This window comes from Pogoniulus pusillus, chromosome Z, assembly GCF_015220805.1.
Source record: "Pogoniulus pusillus isolate bPogPus1 chromosome Z, bPogPus1.pri, whole genome shotgun sequence".
Taxonomy (NCBI): Eukaryota; Metazoa; Chordata; class Aves; order Piciformes; family Lybiidae; genus Pogoniulus; species Pogoniulus pusillus.
The window spans coordinates 8750091-8774155 of record NC_087309.1 but is presented as its reverse complement, the minus strand read 5'-3'; the positions used below and the strand labels follow the sequence as shown (position 1 = coordinate 8774155).

Here is a 24065-nt window from a genome sequence, read left to right as displayed (position 1 = left end):
TATAGCCATGACTAATCAGCTTTTTAGAAAGCATCCTGTTTTCCTAGCTTTTACTGTATCATGCAAGACTGCTCTTGAGTCATTTCAGTTCATACAGGTGACAGTAACTTCAACTGTCAATGTTCTTTACCAGAAGTCTTCCCCTTTGATCTTAATCAGAAGTACTCTATAGGAAGATTGATTACATCTCACTCTTTACCAAATGGGAGATGAGATTTCGGTTCATTGCCTTCTTGTCCCATTTGGAAAATGACACAAAATTACCTCATTTTACTGTGACAGCTTCAAGAATAAAATCACATCATATCTGTAAGTTAGATGTTACTGAAATAGTAAGCAAAGGACTTATTGTGTGCAAAGTGCTATGTAGTTGAAGGAAGATACCAATGGTCAAGTTTTTGTTTGAATAGCACATCTTTATCATAGACTTTGAATTCAAAAGTGAATCAGCTCTTCACAAAGGAAAGAAAAACCAGTCTAGACAATCTAGTATCTTGATATTTCTTTGATGGTCTATTTAAAAACCTTTTTATGTGTTTGAATGCTTTTAACGCTTATTCAAAAGGCTTAACAGCTGCTGTTGACAATCAGTCAATTTTAGTCAGCAATTTATTTTTTTCTTCTGCCAATGTGATATGCAAAGTCATTCTGCTATAATCTATGTAGGTAATTAATTACATGAATTGATGTAATTTTCTTCACATGCTGGAGGGAAGGGATGCCATCCAGAGGGACCTGGACAGGCTGGAGAGGTGGGCACTAGCCAACCTCATGGGGTTCAACAATAACAAGTGCAGGGTCCTGCACCTGAGTCAAGGCAATCTCAAGCACAAATACAGGGTGGGCAGTGACTGGCTGGAGAGCAGCCCTGAGGAGAGGGATTTGAGTGTGCTGATGGACGAAAAGATCAACATGAACCAGGAGTGTGCACTTGCAGCCCGGAAAGCCAACCTGGGCTGCATCAGGAGTGTGGTGATCAGGTCAAGAGTGGTGATTCTCCCCCTCTACTCAGCTCTGCTGAGACCCCACCTGGAGTACTGTGTCCAGTTTTGGAGCCTCTGTTACAGGAAGGATGTGGAGATGCTGGAGTGTGTCCAGAGAAGAGCCACGGGGATGATCAGAGGCCTGGAGCACCTCTACTGTGAGGACGGAGAGGCTGTCCAGTCTGGAGAAGAGGAAGCTCCGAGATGACCTTCTTGTGGCCTTCTAGTATCTGAAGAGGGCCTACAGAAGAGCTGGGGGAGGATTTTTTTAGGCTATCAGAGAGTGACAGGGCTAGAGGGAATGGAACAAAGCTGGAGAAGGGTATGTTCAGGCTGGACGTGAGGAGGAAGTTGTTGAGCATGAGAGTGGTGAGAGCCTGGAATGGGTTGCCCAGGGAGCTGGTTGAGGCCCCATGGCTGGAGGTGTTTAAGTCCAGGCTGGATGAGGCTCTGGCGAGGCTGATCTAGGCTAGGGTGTCCCTGCCCATGCCAGGGGTTTGGAACTAGGTGATCTTTGTTGTCCCTTCTCCAATCCTGACTGATCACTGATTCTGTTCTACATGTCTCTCACTCCCTTTTATCTCAGCAGAATGCACTAGAATAGTATTAGAGTAAAAGAGTGATCAGGCATTGAAACAGGCTGCACAGGGAGGTGGTAGATCCCCTGTTCCTAAAGGTGCTCAGAAAATACGCAGGCATGGCTCTCTGGGCCATGATGGTGTTGGTTTGATGGCTGGACTCATTGATCTTAGAAGCCTTTTATGACCAAAAGAATTCAATGATTCTGCAAGAATGATCACTTAGGCACCCAGCGTGTGGCCATGCTGAGATAGGTCTTGAATGACTTCAAGAAGCAGAACTGCATAATCATATAGCAGGATTGACAAGCATCAGAACTTACCCTGCTGCTCCAAATAGAACAGCGCGGAGATGCCTTATAGATATGTGGTTCCAAGACTTCTAAAGATTAGACTAGGCTTTACTTCAGTACGGACAACTGCTTCAGTTACTCATTATTATCTTCTTAAATAGAACTTCTGTGAGCTTTTTTCCAGCCTGTAGGCTAGCTGTGTAGCACATCTAGTCATGTAGCTCTGATGGAGGTTCCTAGTGTTATGCCTCAGTGCCTTGTCTTGTTCTGGAGAAATGGCAGCCTGGTTAGAGTGGTATTTGCTTTGCTAAAGAGACCAGTGAATTACGTGCTGTTGGATCGTAAGCAATGTTTGTATAGTCAAAACAAATGAAGTTTTCTTGAGAACTTAGTGAGTTGGTTTTTTTTTTCCTTTTTGAATTAATGGTCTTCCTCCCTTTGCCAAAAGCTGAAACTCCTCTCTGCATCAGATGCCAGAAGAGTTTTGAATATTATTTTTTCTTTTTTTCTTTTTTTTTTCTGGAAAGAACTCAATACATTAAAAAGACAGAAAACATTTGTATCTAAGACAGTTTAAAGAGTCCACCTGTGTCTCAGTGTTTTAGTTCTCTTTCATTTGGATGTTTTCAGTGTATCTAAGAAACACTGAAGACCCAGGCAGATACTCTTTTTCCATTAAAACCTAAAAGTGCATATTTATTTTATTAATAATTTGGGGGGAACTCCACAATATCGCATAGATGAATCATTGCAAAGTATCAGAAGGACACTTTTACAACCAAATTCTAAGACCTCTGGGATTAGTGAAGAGAAGTACAGTATTATTGCAAATAATTATTTAAAGTGCCTTTTTGGAAAATAAAGATGAATGAGCCAGTCCGAAACACCGCTCGTTAAAAACAGGTTTGTCACCTGTAGTGTCAGAACAACAAAGACAATCTGTTTAACTGAAGAATTTGTAGAAGCACTCATGCCTGTTTCCTGAAGTCTTCATTCTTGTAAAGGACTGATTGCTTTCTGATTTCCTGTGACATTTCTGATTTCCTGTGACAGCATAGACTATGTATTAACCTTTGATCATTTGTGCAGTTGTAGATAATTTCATGTATTTACAGGAGAATTTGGAGAGAACTTTTTAAGCTTCATATATATGTAGGTGTGAATGTGATGTTTCTTACTAGGAAAATTGTCACATTAATTTCAAGATGACTTTACCATTTTGTCAACAAAATTCTATGCCATTTATATTGAAAGAAAGTGCTGTCTACAAGTACCTGAAGGGAGGCTGTAGCCAGGTAGGGGTTGGTCTCTTCTCCCAGGCAACCAGCAACAGAACAAGGGGACACAGTCTCAAGTTATGCTGGGGGAGGTATAGGTTGGATGTTAGGAGGAATAGAAAGTGATTGGCATTGGATTGGGCTGCCCAGGGAGGTGGTGGAGTCACTGTCCCTGGAGGTGTTGCAGAAAAGACTGAATGAGGCACTTAGTGCCATGACGTAGTTGATTGGAGAGGGCTGGGCGATGGGTTGGATTGGCTGATCTTGGAGGTCTCTTCCAACCTGGTTGATTCCAATCATTATTTCCTATGCATTAACAATTCTTATTTTATTTTTTTTTTCCCAGAACCGTCAGGACATGGGATGTTAACAATGAAAAAAAACACAAAAGCATATTTAAACCACGATCAGCTCAAGGTAAACGAGTGATTCCTACAACCTGCACATACAGCAGAGATGGTAAACTCATTGCAGCCGGTTGTCAAGATGGCTCCATCCAGATCTGGGATAGGAATATGAATGTAAGTAAAAAGGAGGCATAATTGGAGACTGTGTTCTGATATGTAGAATTTGATAACAGTACATGCTTCTCTGGGGGTTGTAATGAACAGGCAGCTGAATATGAGTGAGCGGTGTGCCTAGGCAGCCAAGATAGCCAATGGCAATCCTGGCTTGGATTAAGAATGGTGTGGCCAGCAGGAGTAGGGTGGTTATTGTCCACTTGGAGTCAACTTTGGTGAGGCTATACCTTGAGTATTGTGTTCAGTTTTGGGCACTGCCATACCAGTGACATGTGGAGGTGCTGGAGTGGGTCCAGAGGAGGGTAGTGAAGCCTGGAGAATAAATCATATGAAGAGTGACTGAGGGAGTTGAGGGTGGCTAGTTTGAAGAAGAGGAGGCTGAGGGGAGACCTCGTTGTTGCCTGAAGGGACATTGTAGAGAGGCTGCCCTGGGTCTCTTCTCACAGGAGACAGAACAAAGGGGAATGGCCTCAAGCTGAGACTGGGTAGGTTTAGATTGGACATTAGGAAAAAGTTTTTCATGGAGAGAGTGATCAGGGACTGGAATGAGCTACTCAGGGAGGTGGTGGAGTCACCAACCTTAGATGTGTTTAAGGATCTTTTGGATGTGGTGCTTTAGGGATATGGTTTAAGGTGAACCTTGTAGAGTAGAGTTATAGGTTGGACTTGGTGATTCTGAAGGTCTTTTCCGACCTGGATGTTTCTGTGTGATTCTGATACATCCGATGATGAATGGTGAAACGGAAAGATTTTTGTCCCTTTATACTTATTTACCATCTCCTGTTTCTTCTGCCTTTTTACACCGAGGAAACGCCCAGCAGTGTGTGTTTTGTTGGTGGTTTTTGTTTGTTTGTTTTGAGGTTTAGTTGTTGGTTTGGTTCTGGTTTTGTGTGGATTGGTTGTTTTTTTCTTTTTCTTTTTTTTTGGGGGGCCTTTTTAGAGTTGGCCACACACCTGTATTTATAATATTATTCATTTGAGATAACTCACAAAACTTCATGCTGAAACCAGTTATTCACCAAAGTATTATGCAGGGAGAAATAACATCCCAGTGAGCAAACGTAATGGTAATACTCACATTAGTTGCCATATCTATTACATTGTCCAACTTGTAAAAATTAAAATGGAGCCAAATTTGAACAGTTTATGTAAATGTAATGCCAGAGTCAGAATGAGGCCTATTTAACATTCCTTAAAATTAAGAAATATCTTCTGTAGTTTATTCTTTTTGCAATCTTTTTGTGCCATGATCTAGTTGGACAGGGCTGGGTGATAGCTTGGACTGGATGATCCTAGTTTACTGGTTGATTCTGTGCTTTTATTGAACTTGAATTTCCAGTAGCTATGAATCTACCTGTCAAAAAGTACATGCAATTTGTACTACTAGTACTACTACTCTATAATCTGAAGCTGAGAGCAGTCACTGATCCAAATTTCTTTGTGCAGCATATTCTACAAACCAGTCATGTTCTAGGAGTTTAACTTTCCAATTTCAAATGCAAATTCACCAGGGAAAAGTTTACTGCTTTTAAAATGAATCGGCCTAATAATCATGAGTATCTACTTTATGCCCATCTTACTGAAAGATCAGGTCCCAGTCACATTCGCTGAAGTCGAATAAGTAGTTGTAGCAGGCATGGAAGGAGAAAAGGAAGCCAAAGTAAGATTGCAGAGGAACTGGGATGTGGGCAGGATCACAGAATCAAGCTGACATCATAAATCTTTGAAAGCTGTACAATTCCTGTAGGATGGCTTTGCAGAAATAGTATTGAAGTAATGCTTGTTGCGTTACCCTGTTCAACTTGATTTTGGAAAGGAAAGCAGGCTGTTTAGGTTACTCCTGAACTCTGAGTAAAATTTGATGGCTGGAGGCAAGAGGAAATTTAGAGATGTAAAAGGAAATGTAAGTCTGATGACCATATCCAAAGTACATCTTGTATTTTGGGATTGTCATCTATTTTTATTTCTGTTTTTATTTCCACTATAAACCCAGTAAAACTTCGTAATGGCATGAAGCTTGAGAATTCATTCTAAGTGTAAACTTGTTCTAACAGAATAATAAATTTTTCAGAGGCTGGCTTTCATCACCTGTGTATGTTGTTTATTTTAACATATACAGTATTGAAATATTAAGCTTTCTCCTGTAGTTTTAACAATAGTTCTCTTGGTTGTCTGCTTTTTCATATACTTTTCCTTTTGAACTTTTGTGTGTCTATGAGATGACATATTGCAATGCTGATTGAGTGCAGTTTAAGGTGATTATGAATAATTTAAAGGTATATCCTGTGCATCTTGTGCTGTTTCCAAATGGTGACCTCTGAATAACAATGCAAGGCTAAAGTGAGTTCCTAGGGGAAGTGAAGTTGGTGGCATCCTTGGATTTTTTTTTGTGTGTGTGTAAAAGTAGTGTAAATTGTCATTCTTACCTGAAACTGCTGATACTCCATTGGAAATCTCTGTGTATAGTTAATACTAGGCATTTCAAAATGGATCTTGATGAAATAAAAAAACAAACAAACAAAAAAAACCTTCAAAAAGCCAAAAGACAAACCCCCTTCACATTGCATTTGGAGATAAGAAAATTAGTGAAAAAAGAACGTGTTCAAAGAAGGATTTAGAAAGAGGAGGATGGGAATGACTCCTGCACAGTAATGGTAGAAGGATTTACTAGCCTGACAGGGTGCTATGGAGAATGAAGACACAGGGGTAAAACTGCTTGAAGAAACATGTAGTAGAAATGTTAACTTCTGATTTTTGTTTCCCAGGCAGCAAATATCATTTGACTTTGTTGAAACAAGTGTAGAGCTGTATATACAGATTTTGCTGTACTACAGTACAGCTCTGTTTCAAATCAAAATTAAGACAGCACTTGTGTTTAAGTTGAGAAGACTATATTGAGTCTGCAGCAAAAGTCACTAGTGCTTGAAATCAGCAAACAGTGCTGGAATTTCTTGAGTTTAATCAGTTTTGTTCTGACATCGTTATTTCAGACTATGGATTTGACACTTATGCAGCAGGAAATAGGACAGGAAGATCTTTTTAAGTTAACTGGGTTGGCCATTCTGTCATCCAATAAAGGCATGTTTTGACTGTGTGAATTCAGTTTTTCATCTAAGGAAACACATAAATGATGTTTCAATCCTGCTTTTGAATGCCCATACCACTGTACCTGCATGTGAAGGTGATAGCACAAACTAAATCCATGCTGGTGTTCCTGCCACATGGTATGGCTCACACTACTTTCCACAGTGCCTGTTACCCTGGTGGCTGTGAAAGACTTTGCAGAAGGTTTATTTTTTTTTGACAGAAGTAAAAACTCACAGCACACAGCGTTCAGAATGAGGGAAGTTTCTCTTTCCTTCAGTGAAATGCCTTGCTTTCTCATAGGAGAAGGGTCTTGAAAACATCAGTATCACAGGCAGATATGGATACTCAAATAGGAATGAGGGTCTGAGCCCTTTCCTAGAGCAAAAAGGGTACTGATTACAGACAGGCATACTGCTGCAGGCTAGTAGAAAGCTGCGCTTCCTTTGATGTTTCACAAGGTCTATCAGTGGTACATTGGCTTCCTTCATGGAGCTCGTGTAAATCTTCCTTTCTACGATAGGCATAGTTTGTGAATACTGGCTAGAGTTACATCATCCTCTGCTCCACACATGGTTTGCTAACTTTACATCTGAATACAGGAATTCCATTGATAAGTCTGTCAAAGCACCAGCAGATTGAAAATCAACCTCCTATGCAGTCACGTCCCCACTACCACCATGGCATCACATGTGACTCTTGCTCAGTAGTGTAGAACATCATCCAGAGTGGTGTGATAAAATAACTCTTTTATGTTTTGGCGAGTTTTCTTTTTATTTGTTTGTTTAGTTTTTATTTAGAGAGAAACAAGGTGGTTTCTATTTCATGTTTTATCATTCCTGCTGATGTGAAAGTAGCTGTTCGTTTTAAGTGTGTCGTGAGTGAGGTTATTTTTTTTTTCCCCAAACCATTTAGTGCCAGCAGAGTAACTGGGTTTTTTAGTTGTCATTGTTGGCTCCCCTCTTTTTGTGTGGGTTTTTTGTTTGTTTGTTTGTTTGTGGGTTTTTTTTTGGTTCATGTTACTGTGCCTAGAAAACGATCATGGCATGTGATCAATTCCACTCTTCAGCTCAGATGAGTATTGCACACTGCAAGTGTTTCATTCAGTTTTCTACTTCCACTGTTTCTCTGGTGCAATTCCAAATCCCCCAGCTGTATGTAGTGAGAGTAAAAACACTTTTGGAACTCATGGAGGAAGACTTTTTCTGTCTCTATGACACTGACATTGGTAACTTGCTAATGCTGAAGTTAGCCAAATACATTCCAGCTCTGCCTTGCCTTTCTCCAAACTTCCTCAGCATGACCATGATCCATTATAATCACCTGCCTCAGAGGATTTTTTTTTTTTCATTTTGTCATAAATCTCTGTTATTTTCTCACATATGTTAATTAGTCAGTGCATGGTTTTTCTTTAAGGTTCATGTACATGTGCATTTACAGTGCACATTAGCAGAATGATCTGTCATCGTGTTTGAAATATTATGAACACTGTCAGCTTGGCTTAAAATAACAGCTTCAAAGGCCATAAAAAATAACTTCCTTCAAGCTTCTAATGAGTAGTGGATACAATGGTGTGGAATAGTCTATTATAACATAACACGTTACAACTCTCAATTTAATCATTCTGAGACTCAGAGAAGTGTCTCGCAGATGTGGAGATTTGGAGAGTATTAATGGTCAAGATAAGACAAGATCTTGAAAGTCACTGATTTACAGGGCAGTGCAGGAAAACCTCTAGGTTTACATGCAGTTCACTGCTGTCTACAGCTACCTGAAGGGAGGTTGTAGCCAGGTGAGGATTGGTCTCTTCTGCCAGGCAATCAGCAACAGAAGAAGGGCACACAGTCTCTAGTTGTGCCAGGGGAGGTCTAGGCTGGATGTTAGGAGGAAGTTCTTCACAGAGTGATTTTTGTTGGAATGCGCTGCCCAGGGAGGTGGTGGAGTCACTGTCCCTGGAGGTGCTCAAGCAAAGCCTGGATGAGGCACTTAGTGCCATGGTCTAATTGACTGGCTAGGGCTGGTTGCTAGGTTGGACTGGATGATCTTGGAGGCCTCTTGAGGTCATCTTCCAAGATGGTTGATTCTATATAGGTTAAAATTCCTCTTGCCTTTTCAGAGACTTTTGCAAGGCAAATAGTAATATTGTCTGAACAACTGATGCATGATCCAGTCTTAAGACTTAAGTGTCAAGAATCAAAATTGACTTGCAGTCAGTAAACCTGTGATGAGTTTTCCTGTGTGGGAGTATTTAATTCCTAGACATAGAGAAAAGCTGAAGTAATTCTTGTAAAAATTATTGGCCAGGGAAGTCATGGATGCTTCCTCCCTTGAGGTGCTCAAGGCCTGGTTGGATGAGGCCTTGAGTGACCTGTTCTAGAGGGAGGTGGTGAGGGTTGGAACTGGATGAGCTTTGATGTCCTTTCCAACCTAAACCATTTTATGATTCTATAGTATAATTGGTGGGTAGGTTAAGTGTGCTGAGTTAAAATTGATAGTAATATCTTTAATGAACAGCAGACACATACAGGAAAAGATCAAGATATTTTTCACTGATAACAAATACAATTCATTAGGGCAAGAAATTTCTCAAGAGTTGGCCTTTTTTAGTCACTCAGACCACCTGATGAGGCTACCTGTTTTTTTGATCCCTCCAGCTTGGGTTAGTCATCCTAGGACAGTATAAACAGTTTCTCTGCATATGGCAGCCTTATTCATGTTTCACGCATCACATGTATAATGGTACATTATTCCAACTGTGATACAAACCTCAAGTAATTTCTATGAGCTTTTAGCTATTTAGTGGCTGCGCTCTAGGTAGGAAAGAGTTAGGTTTGACCAAAACAACTGTAATGGAATGGTCTGCGCAGGGCAGTGGTGGGTTCACTATATCTGGAGGTGTTCGAGCAGCATGTGGCCCTGGTGCTAAGAGATGTCATAGAATCATAGAATCAGCCAGGTTGGAAGAGGCATCCAAGATCATCCAGTCCAACCTAGCACCCAGCCCTGTCCAATCACCTAGACCATGGCACTAAGTGCCTCATCCAGGCTTTGTTTGGACACCTCCAGGGATGGTGACTCCACCACCTCCCTGGGCAGCCCATTCCAATGCCAATCACTCTCTCTGTGAAGAAATTCCTCCTAACATGTCATTTAATGGTGACCCTTCAGTGCTGCCTTGAAGGTTGAATTCTCTTTAGATCACTTCCAACCAGATGTTTTCTGTGATTTTGATTCTATAATAGGATTGTCCTTTTATGTAGTGTAAATCTGCATGGGAAAGATGCAGCGTTCTATGCTTTTCAATATAATTTAATTCTCACTAAGCAAAAGTTGATGTAGTAAAACACGTTTCTAGCTAATGAATACTTTCTTGTTTCTAATGCCTTGTGGATGTTTTCTTCTGATTTGAATTTAAATAAATTATATAGTTTGATCAGTTTAAAATAAGTTTGCTAAAGCTCAAAGTAACCATACAGAAATACACAATAATAATGAAATCCAACACATAAAGCCCACCTGAATATCCCCAGAAGTAGTGTGATCAAGTGGTGATCACAATAACGTGCCCTTAAGCCACCCTATTCTCAATATAAACATTAAAAGTAGGATGTTGCAGTGAATATGCACTGAAGTTAAGCAGATCTAATCTCTATACATTTTAATTACAAATACTCATGTTAAAAGTATTTTCCAAATAATTGCATGATTTATTAGATGTAAGATAAATATGTTTCTATATTTAGTGATTGTTTGCCTCAAAAAGGTTATTCTTGGCTTTGATCTGTATACAGTATGAAGTTTTAAGGTAGACTTTTCAGAGGTGAAAAGTGTAGCAAATAGTGGAGTCATTTTGAAGAATTGCTGTGCAACTAAGGACATGTATTTAGACAATGCAAAAAAGGTCATGTAAGAGATTTCTCTTTCTCTCTCTTTCTCTCTCTTTCTCTCTCTTTCTCTCTCTTTCTCTCTCTTTCTCTCTCTTTCTCTCTCTTTCTCTCTCTCTCTCTTTCTCTCTCTTTCTCTCTCTTTCTCTCTCTTTCTCTCTCTTTCTCTCTCTCTCTCTCTTTCTCTCTCTTTCTCTCTCTTTCTCTCTCTTTCTCTCTCTTTCTCTCTCTTTCTCTCTCTTTCTCTCTCTTTCTCTCTCTTTCTCTCTCTTTCTCTCTCTTTCTCTCTCTTTCTCTCTCTCTTTCTCTCTCTCTTTCTCTCTCTCTTTCTCTCTCTCTTTCTCTCTCTCTTTCTCTCTCTCTCTTTCTCTCTCTCTCTTTCTCTCTCTCTCTCTTGCCCACTCTCTCACTTGCTTCCTCACTCCCTCCCCTTCCCCCCTCCTCCCTCTCCCTCCTCCCTCTCCCTCCCTCCTCCCTCTCCCTCCCTCCCTCCCTCCCTCCCTCCCTCCCTCCCTCCCTCCCTCCCTCCCTCCCTCCCTCCCTCCCTCCCTCCCTCCCTCCCTCCCTCCCTCCCTCCCTCCCTCCCTCCCTCCCTCCCTCCCTCCCTTTCTTCCTTCCCCCCTCTCCCCTTCCTTCCCTCCCCCCTTCTCTGTCGCTTGCTCATGCTCTCTCTTTTCTTTCCCAAAATAGAATGATTTTGTTTTGGAATGGGGATTTTAAGCCCAGATCTTACTTGGATTTTTTTTTTGTAAACTTTATTTTGCTATTCTTGATGGTTTTTGCAGCTCATGCTGCCAAGACAGAGTAATGAAAACTAGTAGTAAGATCTGAGACTTGCTGCAAATATTTTCTTCATTAATTGATACGTTCTTTGAGGAGATTTATATCCATGCTTTGGGTGGATGACATTGTTGGATCTTTGCACAGTTGCAGGGTGCTTGTGTGTGCCAACATGCAAAAGACATAGCTCTCAGTAATAAATTCTCTAAATGTATGTCTTACGTGTGTGCATATGCCTTTTTAGATATGTTTTCTACCAGGAAAAGATTATGTCTTTGGCATTCCTGAATTGTGCTCGTTTCACACCAGCTAGGTTTGATTCATTGTTTTGGCTGTGGAATAGTCAGTTGTCTGCTTGGAAATTTTGTTTTGATTTTGCTCTACAGAAACTGTGGTTTATGTTGTTATTTTTCACATCCTTAAAATTGTGCCAGTTCAGTGTCAATATTATAGAAACAATTTACAATGACTATTCCTAAATTTGCTGAATATCACTATCACAGCTAAATGGCAGGCAAAATTTTTAGTTTCCCCCAAGTATGTAACATGCTTCATGCTTTGAAGAGGGCAGTCTGGCTACATCTGGAAATTTCTTGTGTAAATACAAGATGAAGTATATCCAAATATACTATACTCCCCTTTCAAACTCAAGGTAAGTTTTCCATATCCATAATATCCCACTCTTTCATTTCATATGTGTATGTGCCAGACCTCTGCTCCAGAAACTGGAAATCACACACAAGCTTGCCAGCAGCAAATATTAACAGATACATATATTACTCCTTTTTGTATACGTCTGGTTTAGCCAGTACATCACTATCTATACCCTGAGGCTAGCTGCAGTAAAGAATCTGACAGTCATACGCTAAGATAAAATGTGCCCTGCTGTATTTCTAAGTGCATTTCTCTCTTATGTAATAAACAGTTTATAGTTAAGAACTATCTAAATGTTTGCACTATCTAATATACTGATGAAAGGCAATTCTAAATCTTGAAGTCTGTCACACCCCAATGAAAACAGCATAGAGGATTTTAGTTAAGATTCATGCATGGTTAAAGAAAAAGGCTTCTCTCACCAGGATTATATATCTTTCTTTGATTTACTATTAAGAAAAATAACAGTAGGGCTTTCAGAAACACTTTTAAAATGACATTTTGAGAAGAAAAGAGTAGGCATTATAGCAACAGGATTTGCTTTATTAATATTGTAATGTTATTAATGTTAATTAGCATGAATCATGTTACAGAAATAGATAAAATAATGAAACAGAAGAACCTTCGTGAGCTAGCTTTGTTATTTTAGAGAGAATGTTCCTTCTATGCAGAAGCAGAAGGTTAAAAGTACAGATGCTGCATTCCAGTCTAACAAAAAGTGAGCTCCATAGTGGTCTGGCTTATGAGAAAAATCAATTTTAGATGCTTTAGTATATGCACATAGCCAGCAAGCTGAACACTTCATTGGTCGAGAGCCTGATCAGATTTGTAAATTACAGAAAGGATTTTTATGTAGAAAGCTGCTTTGGAGTCCAAATGTTTCTAATTGTGGTAAATAGTATGCCACTACTTGGCAATAGTGATGAGATGAACAGCAGTCTTATACTGTGAATTTCATAAAAGCAATGGAAAGAATATTTCTGTGCAACAGGTGGTCATTAAATTTGTTTCATAAGCCTTAAAATCCCTAAAATGCCATTAAGAAAGTAAAGCTGTTACAGCTTGTTGAGGTGGATTTATTTAAGAGCAGAAAAGGTAGGAAATGATAACATCTCATCTACAGAACATATTTAGCAAAGATTAGGTACTTTCTGTATTATTGCTCTATCTCTTGGGTTATTTTATGGATCCATTGCCCCTTTCCAGTTTCATATCGTAATGTGTCTCTTGGAGGCTTCACTTTTCTTGTCAATCCAAACGTTCTACTTAGGAATATTCATAATAGGAAATAGTGTTGTGAGAGCTGGGTTGGGTTTTAGGTTTCTGCTTTTTCAAATTTCTGTAGTTTTGGAAAAAGACATAATTATTAGGAAAATTTTAAAGTTTTGAAATACATTTGGCATTTCTCATCTTAGTTCTACTCGTGCTTGCTGTCATTGTAATTATTACCATATAATTTCTAACTTTTCCAGAGGACTAATGTAGAAGATAATTAACATATACTTCCTATTTAAGTGTTGTGGGATTTCATGTAGTCTTGTGTCACTGGCTGCTATCAGAAAAGGGATGCTGGCCCAAAAGACCAATAGTTCAGTTTTGTGTGGTGCTTGTGTGTAACCTTTTTCTTAAGTGTTTTAATGCAGAAAAAAATAAACTTGCCAAAGGGATGCAGGCATTGTAATTTTCTTCATAGTTCAACTGAAAGTGTGATTTATCTTGAAATGCACTCAGTTTTATGACATTAAGAAATACATTTTTAGTACAAAAATACTCTGCTTGAATCTGTTAGAAATTGAGAAGCCAAAAGAAAGAGTTTAAATTATAGCAAAGCATAGCTTTTGTATGTAGCATTAGGTTACATACACTTGACTTGAAGTCTGACAAAGAACAAACTATTTCTGCATAGGGAACGATGGCTGTATCCATTACAAGGTGCACTTCTGTGGGAATACACTTCTAAATGTGCTGTAATACTTGACCGTAATACACTACAGATTGACCTCAGTTTCTAAAGAACACCTCAGAAGTCCAGTTAAAAGAACTTTGCCTGGCATTTGTAGCAATTTTACAAGATTATGAACCAAAGAATTTGGCAATAGTGAATTTTTGTGTCAGTGATTATCCATGAGATGATGAACAGGACAACTACACCATCTCTTGGCAGTAGGTAGAGACCTAAAGCAACCATGCAAAATGAAGAAGTAGTTGTAATATTGTATGCTTCATAATGCAGCTTTCAGTGACCCAATTTCTTTAAAATCTAGGTATGAATCCGATAATTTTATATATATGTGGCTTTCTTTACAAATAAGTAAAACTTCTCCTTGTGCAAAATAGTTTAAAATAAAGATTTTTTTTCCCCCCGATCTCTCCCTATTTTTTAAAAGTTTGTTTTCAACAGATGTTAGTGTTAATCACTTAGTAGAGAGGGTGGTGAAATAAGTGGAGCATTGTCCAGCTGTGTTTTATTTAATGTATGACTGCAGTGATACTACACAGGCTGAAATCAGATACATCCGTGGAACAGCTGCCTTCCTTGAACTAAGTTCTAAATTTCTCATGAGATAGAGAACTAGATTTGGAGTTGGATATGACTACCTATATATTTCACACATTACACATAAATACATACGCAGTGTATCTCTGTGTCTCTAGACTTATAGTCAAATTCTAGTTTAATAGAATTCCTGAGTCTCACTAATAATCATTCTGTGCTCTAGCAGTTTTTAAAAGGTTAGTTCAATATATATGATTTTCATGTAAGTACTGTGTAGGGTGTTTTTTTTAATGACTCTGTGGTTACTATTTCACTTCTTACCATGTATATGTTTCACTTCTCGGTTTGGCTCATGACTGTTCCATGCACAATGCAGTTACATGCAATGAATACTAAAGCTTAATTTATTTTCAGTGTAATGCATTTAGTTAGGTTTGGGGTGGCATGGACAGATTAGAAAGTACTGTGCTAGTTCATATACAAGGAGTGAAATGTTCTGAAATAATATGATGTGTTCTGTAATTATTCCCATGGTTTTTATGGGCACTAAGAAAACTCCTGGTGAAGGTAGTTGCTGTGATTAGCACATATCATGCTAGGAGCATATAAATGGCACTGTATTGCAGCTCCCTAGCCTGTTTTGTTGTTGTCGTCAATATATAGGTCTCTTGTCCTATTTGGAGAGCAAATTGAACCTGTTGAGGTTACCAATGTATACATCTGTGACCTTTATAGAGGGTGTTTGACTAGGGCTTGCAAAAACACAATTAGTATAGTGTATTCCTGCCCTGATAATGAAAGGACTGGCTTATATTCAAGACCATCTTCAAGAGCCTGAGTGTTTTTTTCAGAAGTAGAGACACCTGTTTTAGTCAGCAGAAAGCATTACATTGCCAGCCACTGGCTTATCACTTGTCACAGATGTGCAAATGCCTGCTTGATTTTGCAGCTTGGTATGTGAAAGTGTGGTGCCAAACTGGGTAGGTGACAAGGTTTGGGCAATGCTTTCTATGCTCCAGACAGGTCAGAGTTCTTTTTTGGCCATTGCATTGATATAGGAGAGCAAGGCAGAGCTGCACTAATGGGTGCTGCTGTTGATCAGCATGTGTAAAACAAACTTCAGCTTTGATTGTCCTTCTTGCAAAACAAATGAGTTTATCTCAGAAAATTAATCCTTCAGTACACTCAGTTGCTACTTGTCTTGTTAGTTTGGTTGGTTGGGTTTGGTTTTGTTTGTTTGGTTGGTTGGTTTTAAAGACTGTTTTATGTATTATGGAAGATTTAATTTTTTTTTTTGTTTGTTTGTAGTGACTTTTTATTTGAGAAAAACACAAAGTGCTTGAGGGAATGAGCTGTAGTTGCTATTATTGGAAGTATTGAAGTAGCTGGTAAAATTATTTAAGTACTTGTCTTCTGTATTTTACCAATTACATGACTTACCAAATTGAGACACTGGTGAAGGTCATCAGTGTGAAGGAACACAGAGAGGGGAAAGATGTCAGATGTAGTAATAGTGGCAATGGGTTGTTTGTCACAGTGTTTTTCACAGTATGTGACAGAAAGGATGTGACACATTGTGATACGTATGATGTTTTCCTATTGATGAATAGTTGAAAGAGGAGATGTGATATCCAGGTAAGAAAGTCAGGAACCACTTTCATCACATTGAATTTAAATTGCCAGTTAAACAAAGTGACGTCTAGGTGATCTAAGATGTTCAGCAGATGCAGAAGCATCTGGAATTAAAATATTAGTAGTCATGGTTGTGAATGGACTGGATGGCCGAGCCCAAAGAGTGATGGTGAGTGATGCCACATCCAGTTGGCAGCTGTCCCTAGTGGTGTGTCCCAGGGATCAGTGCTGGGCCCAGTCCTGTTTAGTATCTTCACTGATGATTTGGATGAGGGGATTGAGTCCTCCATCAGTAAGTTTGCAGGTGACAAGTTGGGAGCAAGTGTGGATCTGTTAGAGGGTAGGAGGGCTCCGCAGAGGGACCTGGACAGGCTGGACAGATGGGCACAGTCCAGTGCCATGAGTTTTGACAAGTCGAAGTGCTGGGTTCTGCACTTTGGCCACAACAACCCCATGCAGCTCTACTTGTGGGTACTGAGTGGCTGGAGAGCAGCCAGGAAGAAAGGGACCTGGGGGTATTGGTGGGTAGTAGCTGAACTACAGCAGCAGTGTGCCCAGGTGGCCAAGAGAGCCAATGGCATCCTGGCCTAGATCAGGAACAGTGTGGCCAGTAGGACAAGGGAGGTTATTCTTCCCCTGTACTCAACACTGGTCAGGCCACACCTTGTGTGCTGTGTCCAGTTATGGGCTCCTCAGTTCAAGAGAGATGTTGAGGTGCTGGAACTTGTCTAGAGAAGGGCAATGAAGCTGGTGAGGGGCCTGGAACACAAACCCTATGAGGAGAGGCTGAGGGAGCTGGGGATGTTTAGCCTGGAGAAGAGGAGGCTCATGGGTGACTTCATTGCTGTCTACAACTACCTGAAGGGACATTGTAGCCAGGTGGGGGTTGGTCTCTTCTCCCAGTCTCAAGTTGTGCCAGAGGAGGTGTACACTGGATGTTACAGGAGAAAGTTCTACACAGAAAGAGTAATTTGCACTGGTAAAGGAAGCTGCCCAGGGAGGTGGTGGAGTCACGGTCCCTGAAGGTGTTCAAAAGGAGGCTGGATGAGACAGTTAGTGTCATGGTTTAGTTAATTTCTTTTCTCTGTGGAACACTGTGTTCAATTAGTATAAACTGTTTTCAGAAAACATCTTTGCCGTTTTTTTGCATGCAAGTGCATAGGGTTTTGAAACTGTCTATGTATTTAGCTACTCAATTACATAAAATTATTGTGAGGGGAAAAAAATCCAAGGTCAAAGTAATAATGCAATTTAGATAGGAAGATTACTTGAAGGGAAAGTGAAGTTGCTTTAGGCAACCTTTTTCATTCTTCCCTCCCTCACCCATTTTCTTAAATCAGTAATAACTCTGAGACCTAATCCTGAAGTTTCTGATCTCATCAGATAAAATTCTGAGTTAAAGGTAGCTGAAATTGATGGCATTTAGCAGCTTTACTGTTCAGACAGCATATATTTGGTTATTAAACTCTGTGTATCCCCTACCATCCTCAAGTGCCCAGCTGTCCTGCAGTGGGAGAAAAGCAATTCCCTTCAACTTCTTGAGAGCTTCCCTCAACATTATGCTTTGCTGAAGTATTATGGTGTCTTAGAGGCTTTTAAAATGATGAACACATGTGGTCCTTGAATATTAGTGTTACATAGTGACACCACAACTGGAATACTGTGTCCAGTTTTGGACTACCTAGTTCAAGAGAGACCAGAACCTGCTAGAAAGAGCCCAGTGGAGAGTCATAAGGATGACTAGGAAACTTGAGCATCTCCCCTATGAAGAGAGACTGAGAACCCTGGGGCTGTTTAGTCTGGAGAAGAGAAGACTGAGAGGAGATCTGATCAATGTGTACAAACATCTGAGGGGCGGGTATCAAGTGGCTGAGGCCAATCTCTTTTTGGTAGTCAGCAGAATAAGACAAGGAGCAACAACTGCAAACTGTACTAGAGAAAGTTTTACCTGAACATGAGGAGAAACTTCTTCACAGTGAGGATGACAGAGCCCTGGAACAGGCTGCCCAGAGAGACTGTGTAGTCTCCTTCTCTGGAGAGTTTCCAAAACCACCTAGATGCCTTCCTGTGTGAACTACCCTAGGGAATCCTGCCTTGGCAGGGCGGGGTTGGACTGGATGATCTCTGGATGTCTCCTCCAAGCTCTAAAGTTCTGTGATTTATTGAGATAATAATCACAGTCACCTTATGCAGTACTATTCATTAACCATTTAGGCTCTGAGTTAAGAGTGGTCATTTGATTACTGAAGAACTTCATGTAGCAATGTACCCTTTTAGTGGAGGTATCCTTCCTTCATTTCCTGTCTGCTCAAAGAAACAAAATCAATAAATAAAAATAAACCAAATTATTTTAATTAAAAAGAAGAGAAAACACAGCAGAACAGTTTGCAGCACATTTTTATAGGAAAAATAAAATAATATAGAAGGAACAATAACTCATCTGAATAACTTATCAGAGTAACTGTACATCTGTCTTGTTGGTATGTGTATATATATATATATATATATATATATATATATATATATGTTTCAGCTAAACCTTTTTTTCAACAAATAAGCTGATTTATGATACAGCCACATTTGATCATGCAGCCTAAACTACATCTTCTTGGCTCCAGTATTACTGAACTAGAAATACTAGGTTTTTGTGAATTGCTGTATTTTCAGCTATGTTTCACTTCTATAAGGTCACCAAGAATGAACGAAGCAATGAAGACTGAAAGAATGTTGTGGGACTGGTTTTGAGGTGGTTGCTTTTTAATGGCATCTCTGTAGTGTGTGGGGCTTTTGTTGTTGCTGTGGTTTTGGTTTTTTTAATGTACATTTTTCTGTTTACATTTTGATTTAACTGCCGCTGGCATAGATAAGTTTGAAGAAATTTGGACTTTCAGTTTGGTTTTAGATAATCTGAACTAAACAAGATAGCATGGAATTGGTTAGACTGGTTGTGAGAAGATACAAAAGAACACTTCTTTTACATCCTTGTATGTTTTTCTCATGCAGTGTAAAAAAATCCTCAAAGGAAGCCAACTGAATAGCTTCCAAAAGCTATTTTTATTAGCAATATTTATTGGTTTTGTGGCCAAGATAGATTAGTTTCTCAAATGCGTAGTTTGACAGTGCAGCCAAACATTCAGCTGAAATTCCATTTTCAAACCATCAGACAAATATTTAGCAATGCTGTTGAGAAGCCATCTTTCTAAAATGGTTTCCTAAAATCTTTCTTGATTAATTAACTTAAACAAGGAGAAACTGTCAGCAATGTTCTTAGAAATTCTGTGCTGTAAGTGGTGAAGAAAACGTAGGCTGATAAGAAGGACTTTCTCATCACGATACAGTGACATCTCTAAGGCAAGATGGCCTGGTTGCTTTCTCCTTTTGCCTACAGCCACATACAGCCAAATATATGGGATACCTTGCCTCCTTTCCTTCAGTACAAATGTTAGAGAATTTTTGTTCTCAAAACAAACCCAGGTTTTTGTATCAGCTGCAATTAACATAATGCTAAATCATTTTTCACCTTGACTGCGTTGCTGTATGGCTTCTCTTTTTCAGAACAGCCCAACTTTAAACATTTGTGTTTTTACTTTGCTTCATACATGAACAAAATTGTACAATACATGATTCGTTGCCAAAGATTGGAGATGTTACGAACTTTGAAAGTAGTTTCAGAGCTGTTATCTTTTCTACTCTTTTTTTTGTCCCAATTATATAGGTTTAAGAAAAAAAAAAACAAAAACAAACACCACGAAACCCAACCAAACAAAAAAGTGCCAAGTCAGCAATTGCAAATAACTAGGAAAACTCTGAAATGTCTGTAGAAGTTTATTGGAGTGGATTGAGCCACTGCTGAATGTGAAAGAAATCTCAAAAGAGTTATCTTCCCTAGCATATCATCCCTCTGCCCTGAAAAAGATGCCACAGATGAGAATATAATGGACATACAGGACAGCTAAATGCAATTGCCAGTCAAATGTCCCTTTTATTGCAAATAAAGTTACTACATTCACATAATTTGTTAATTAATAATGTAAGAAAATGAGTGTTGGAGGTCTGCTAATGGTACATGTGGATGTCACTAAGAAAATCATGGGAAAGAGCAAATCATGTAATAGGGCAATCATGTAAACACTGAAACCTCAGATTTCACTAGTTAATCTTGTTTTGCATCAGTATGGTCATTACTGAAACAGCATCCATTTCTATGCCACGGGAAGTGGTATTGAAGAGCTGTCACATAAATTGAAAGCCTAGGGATCATGTTTACAGAAACTTAAGGGAAGCATCTGATACAGTCTGTAACTGCCTACTCAGGAAAAAAAAAAGAGAAATTCCTGAGTTCCGCTGGCAAATGCAGATCTGATAATTGGAAGTGATTACTAAACCAGCTTCACTTCTAGGAGTGAAGCAAATATGCTTCCTTCAGTAGTTGACTGAAGTGAGGATAGAGAAATAGCCATTTGGCAAGTGTTAGCTCATGTCCTGGGAACCTGTCTGTCTTGTCAGCTCTGAGATTGCTGGCTGTGTCTAACAGGATCACTTTCAATAATGACCCTGCACAGCTTCACAGCTTTGATCAGTTCTAACTGAAAAGATTTATGGTTTGTTTGTTTGCTTGGTTTTTTTTTTTAACCATGGTTGTATAGTTCATGTCTTTGCCACCTTCAGGCTGGCCTGCAATAATGTGTTCTCTTGGAAGGCTTTAGTGTTTATTAAATTTTTTTTTCCAGTTGAATATTGTCAGTACCAGCTAGTTTATTTGATCAAAGTATCTTGATCAGGTAAAATCATCTATTTAAGTCTCAAACAGCCATACATGGCTTGGGACTTGCCTGCCTCGCATCTTTGTCCAGCTAGTTCTGCTCTTCTGTCTCATGTTTAAATTAATTAACATAAATCCCAATTCCCAGCTCTCTCAAGAAGCTTTAGAAACATTCCTTGAAGTGAAGAAGCAAGAGCAGCTGGTAAACAAACATGGGAGGCATCTCTAGAGATGAGTTTCCTGTTCGCCTTCCTTGTGCTGTGCCAGGCTGGAGTAGAAAGCACATTGCTAGTGGCAATCTCAGTATTTGGATAGAGTTCCTTTTGCTGTAATCACAATTGTGGTTGTATGGTAGACTGTGTGCAACTAATTTATAAATGAGAGAGATTTTGTTGCATTGTCTGTAATACAGAGAAACGTTCCTGTATTAATCTTCGTAGATAATGGATCTCAGTTTCCCCAAGGCCTTCTTTAATTTACTGTCTCTGGTTTAAAAAAAAAATCTTGACAATGTTAGGAACAAGTAGACTAATGTCTTGGCTGGGACATTCATTATTTTGTTAGAAGGAAAAAAAGGCAGAGGAAGGGAAAGCATTATAGTCTTGGGAATGCATTAGCTTACTGTGAAATATTGAATGCTAGGAACGATGTGCAAAGTTCAAAGAATTAATTAGTTAAGTATTGGGTTTTATTTCTCATGGACACAGCTTGGACTTGTAAGATGAACAAACTGACTAGGTCTATGTTATGCTTTTATTTCGGATTCTGAATAAGGAGAATGGCACAGAACTCTTGACCATGCATCTCTGTTGTAGGTCATTCATTTATGGCAAACACTTTGTGTGGCCACAGTCTTCTTCACCTCCCATATTGGTCCTCATCAATCTACCCGTATTTTTGTACAAAAGCATCTTTGGTTACTGATAGTCCTGCATCTTTTCTTTTAACTCAGTCCTTTCTCTGGCTTCCTTCTGTCTTGTGGTACTCATCTTCTCTATGAGAACTGCAATGATACTGCAAACTCTGACATTTACAGAACATGGAACTGTGTCCTTTCTCACATGTGCTTCGTGCTTTCTGCCTGTCATTTCGTGTTGCACACAGGTCCAGTCAGCTGTAATTGCTTAACAAAAATATATTTGCCAATACAAAGCTAGAAAGAAAGTGCTTACGTTGCAGGAGTTATTTGCTAAAAAGCCTTCAAGCAAGTCACGGAATTTCCTGAAACACCTAAAACTTAGGACTAATAAACTTGTCAAATTTTGTAAGGCTGATGATTTGGACTCCATAGTAGCAGGCAGTTGCTGCAATAAAAGGAGAGGGGCAATTGCAAATAAATTATCTTTACATCTCTAATAATCTTACATGTTTATGTACTCTTTCAGTGCTCTGTTCTTCTCTTCTGTATTGCATACATCAGTTGTTTCATGTCTTTCCAGCAAGTAACATTCTGATAACAGATATTTTTTTTTTGCTAATGATTTGTCAAGCAAGATTAGACTTCAGTTAAAAATGTTAAGAGGCCAGAAGGTCAAACACATTATTTTCTTTGAAAACTGCAAGAAACATTTGCCAGAATATGTAAAAACTTCTTGTTCAACCTTCCATCATTTTAGAGCAACCTTCAGTCATTTTAGAATATTTGATTTAGTATTACAATTCAGGGTTATATTCCTCTGCAGAATAATATATGGAGGGCAGGCTTGCAGAGCTCAAAGTTAGGAAAACAATCTTTTTACTGGTAAGCAAAGCAAATTTTGCTTCAAAGACAAAACAATTGCTGATGCAACCTTACTGTCCCGTTTCAGACAAGTCTCATTTTACATGAAATCTTAAAGCATCAAAGGTGGATATAAGTGGACTGAATTTGTTGCTTTTACATTTTTGTGGTTAAGGGCCAAATCACATCTGATTCTTGGATTATCTATATATTGCTGTTTGCCCCTTTTAATGTGACACCTGAAGAAGGGTGAGAACTGGTTGAAGTACACGTACCTAGTTGAGAGGTCTCGATAGTGGCTGACGTTTTTAAGGTGATCTGCTTAATTCCCAAATCATACAGTTTGAGTTCTATTAATGAATTAATAAATCTATGCTAAATAAACTTAGTTAGAAAAATAACAAAAAATCAGTTAGAAAAATAACAAAATTTGTGAAACATGTTTTTTTTTTCTGTCTTTATGCCTGTCTTTCTGTGTTTCTATATAAATACACACACACATATATGTAGACAGTGATATAGCTATGCATATATATGTGTGTGTGTATACATATATATGTATGTATATATATATATATATATATATATATATATATACACACACACACATAGAGAGAGAGAGGCATACATCTATCTATCTGGGGATTTTACTGATAAAACCTAAAAGGCATTGCTTGGACCCCCTGCCTTCTTCTTTATCTTATCCAAAGCATAACAAAAGGAAGAAATTTCAGATTGCTGAGAATAAAGAGGAGAAAAAAAAAAGAACAAAACAAAACAAAACCACCCTTGCTTTAAGTTGTACAGCAAAATGGAAAAAAAATGCAGTTTTAATACACATGTGTCAGTGTGATCTTGCCAGGAAGGGGATGCATGTGTTGAGTAAGATAAGTATTGTGTAGCCCCAAAGAAGTTTTCTCAATTTATTTGAAATAGCTAAATACCATATTGTGATCTTTCTTTAGGTGTGATTGTTAACTATTTGTTGGGCTTTTGCAAGTGTCCATCGTATATCTTAGACAGAAAATACATGCTTTTAATCTCTTGGTAAAGTTTAACAAGTGCAGGGTCCTGCGTCTGGGTCGGGGCAATCCCAAGCATAAATACAGGCTGGGCAGTGACTGGCTGGAGAGCAGCCCTGAGGAGAGGGACTTGAGGGTGCTGATGGACAAAAAGATCAACGTGAGCCAGCAGTGTGCACTTGCAGCCCAGAGACCCAACTAGATCCTGGGCTGCATCAGGAGAAGTGTGGCCAGCAGGTCAAGAGAGATGATTCTCCCTGTCTACTTGGCTCTGCTGAGACCCCGCCTGGAGTACTGCATCCAGTTCTGGAGCCCTCCTTACAAGGAGGATGTGGAGATACTGGAGTGTGTCTAGAGAAGGGCCACAAGGATGCTCAG

The 24065-nt window shown here is 39.2% G+C and overlaps 1 protein-coding gene across 1 annotated transcript in view; it reads left to right on the top strand.

Moving 5' to 3' along the window:
• Positions 1-24065, top strand: part of WDR70 (WD repeat domain 70) — a 122681-nt gene that overhangs the window by 53875 nt on the left and 44741 nt on the right. Inside the window, exon 8 of the mRNA XM_064140403.1 lies at positions 3478-3652. Coding sequence (XP_063996473.1) covers positions 3478-3652 — 175 coding nt within the window. The remainder of the gene's footprint in view (positions 1-3477; positions 3653-24065) is intronic.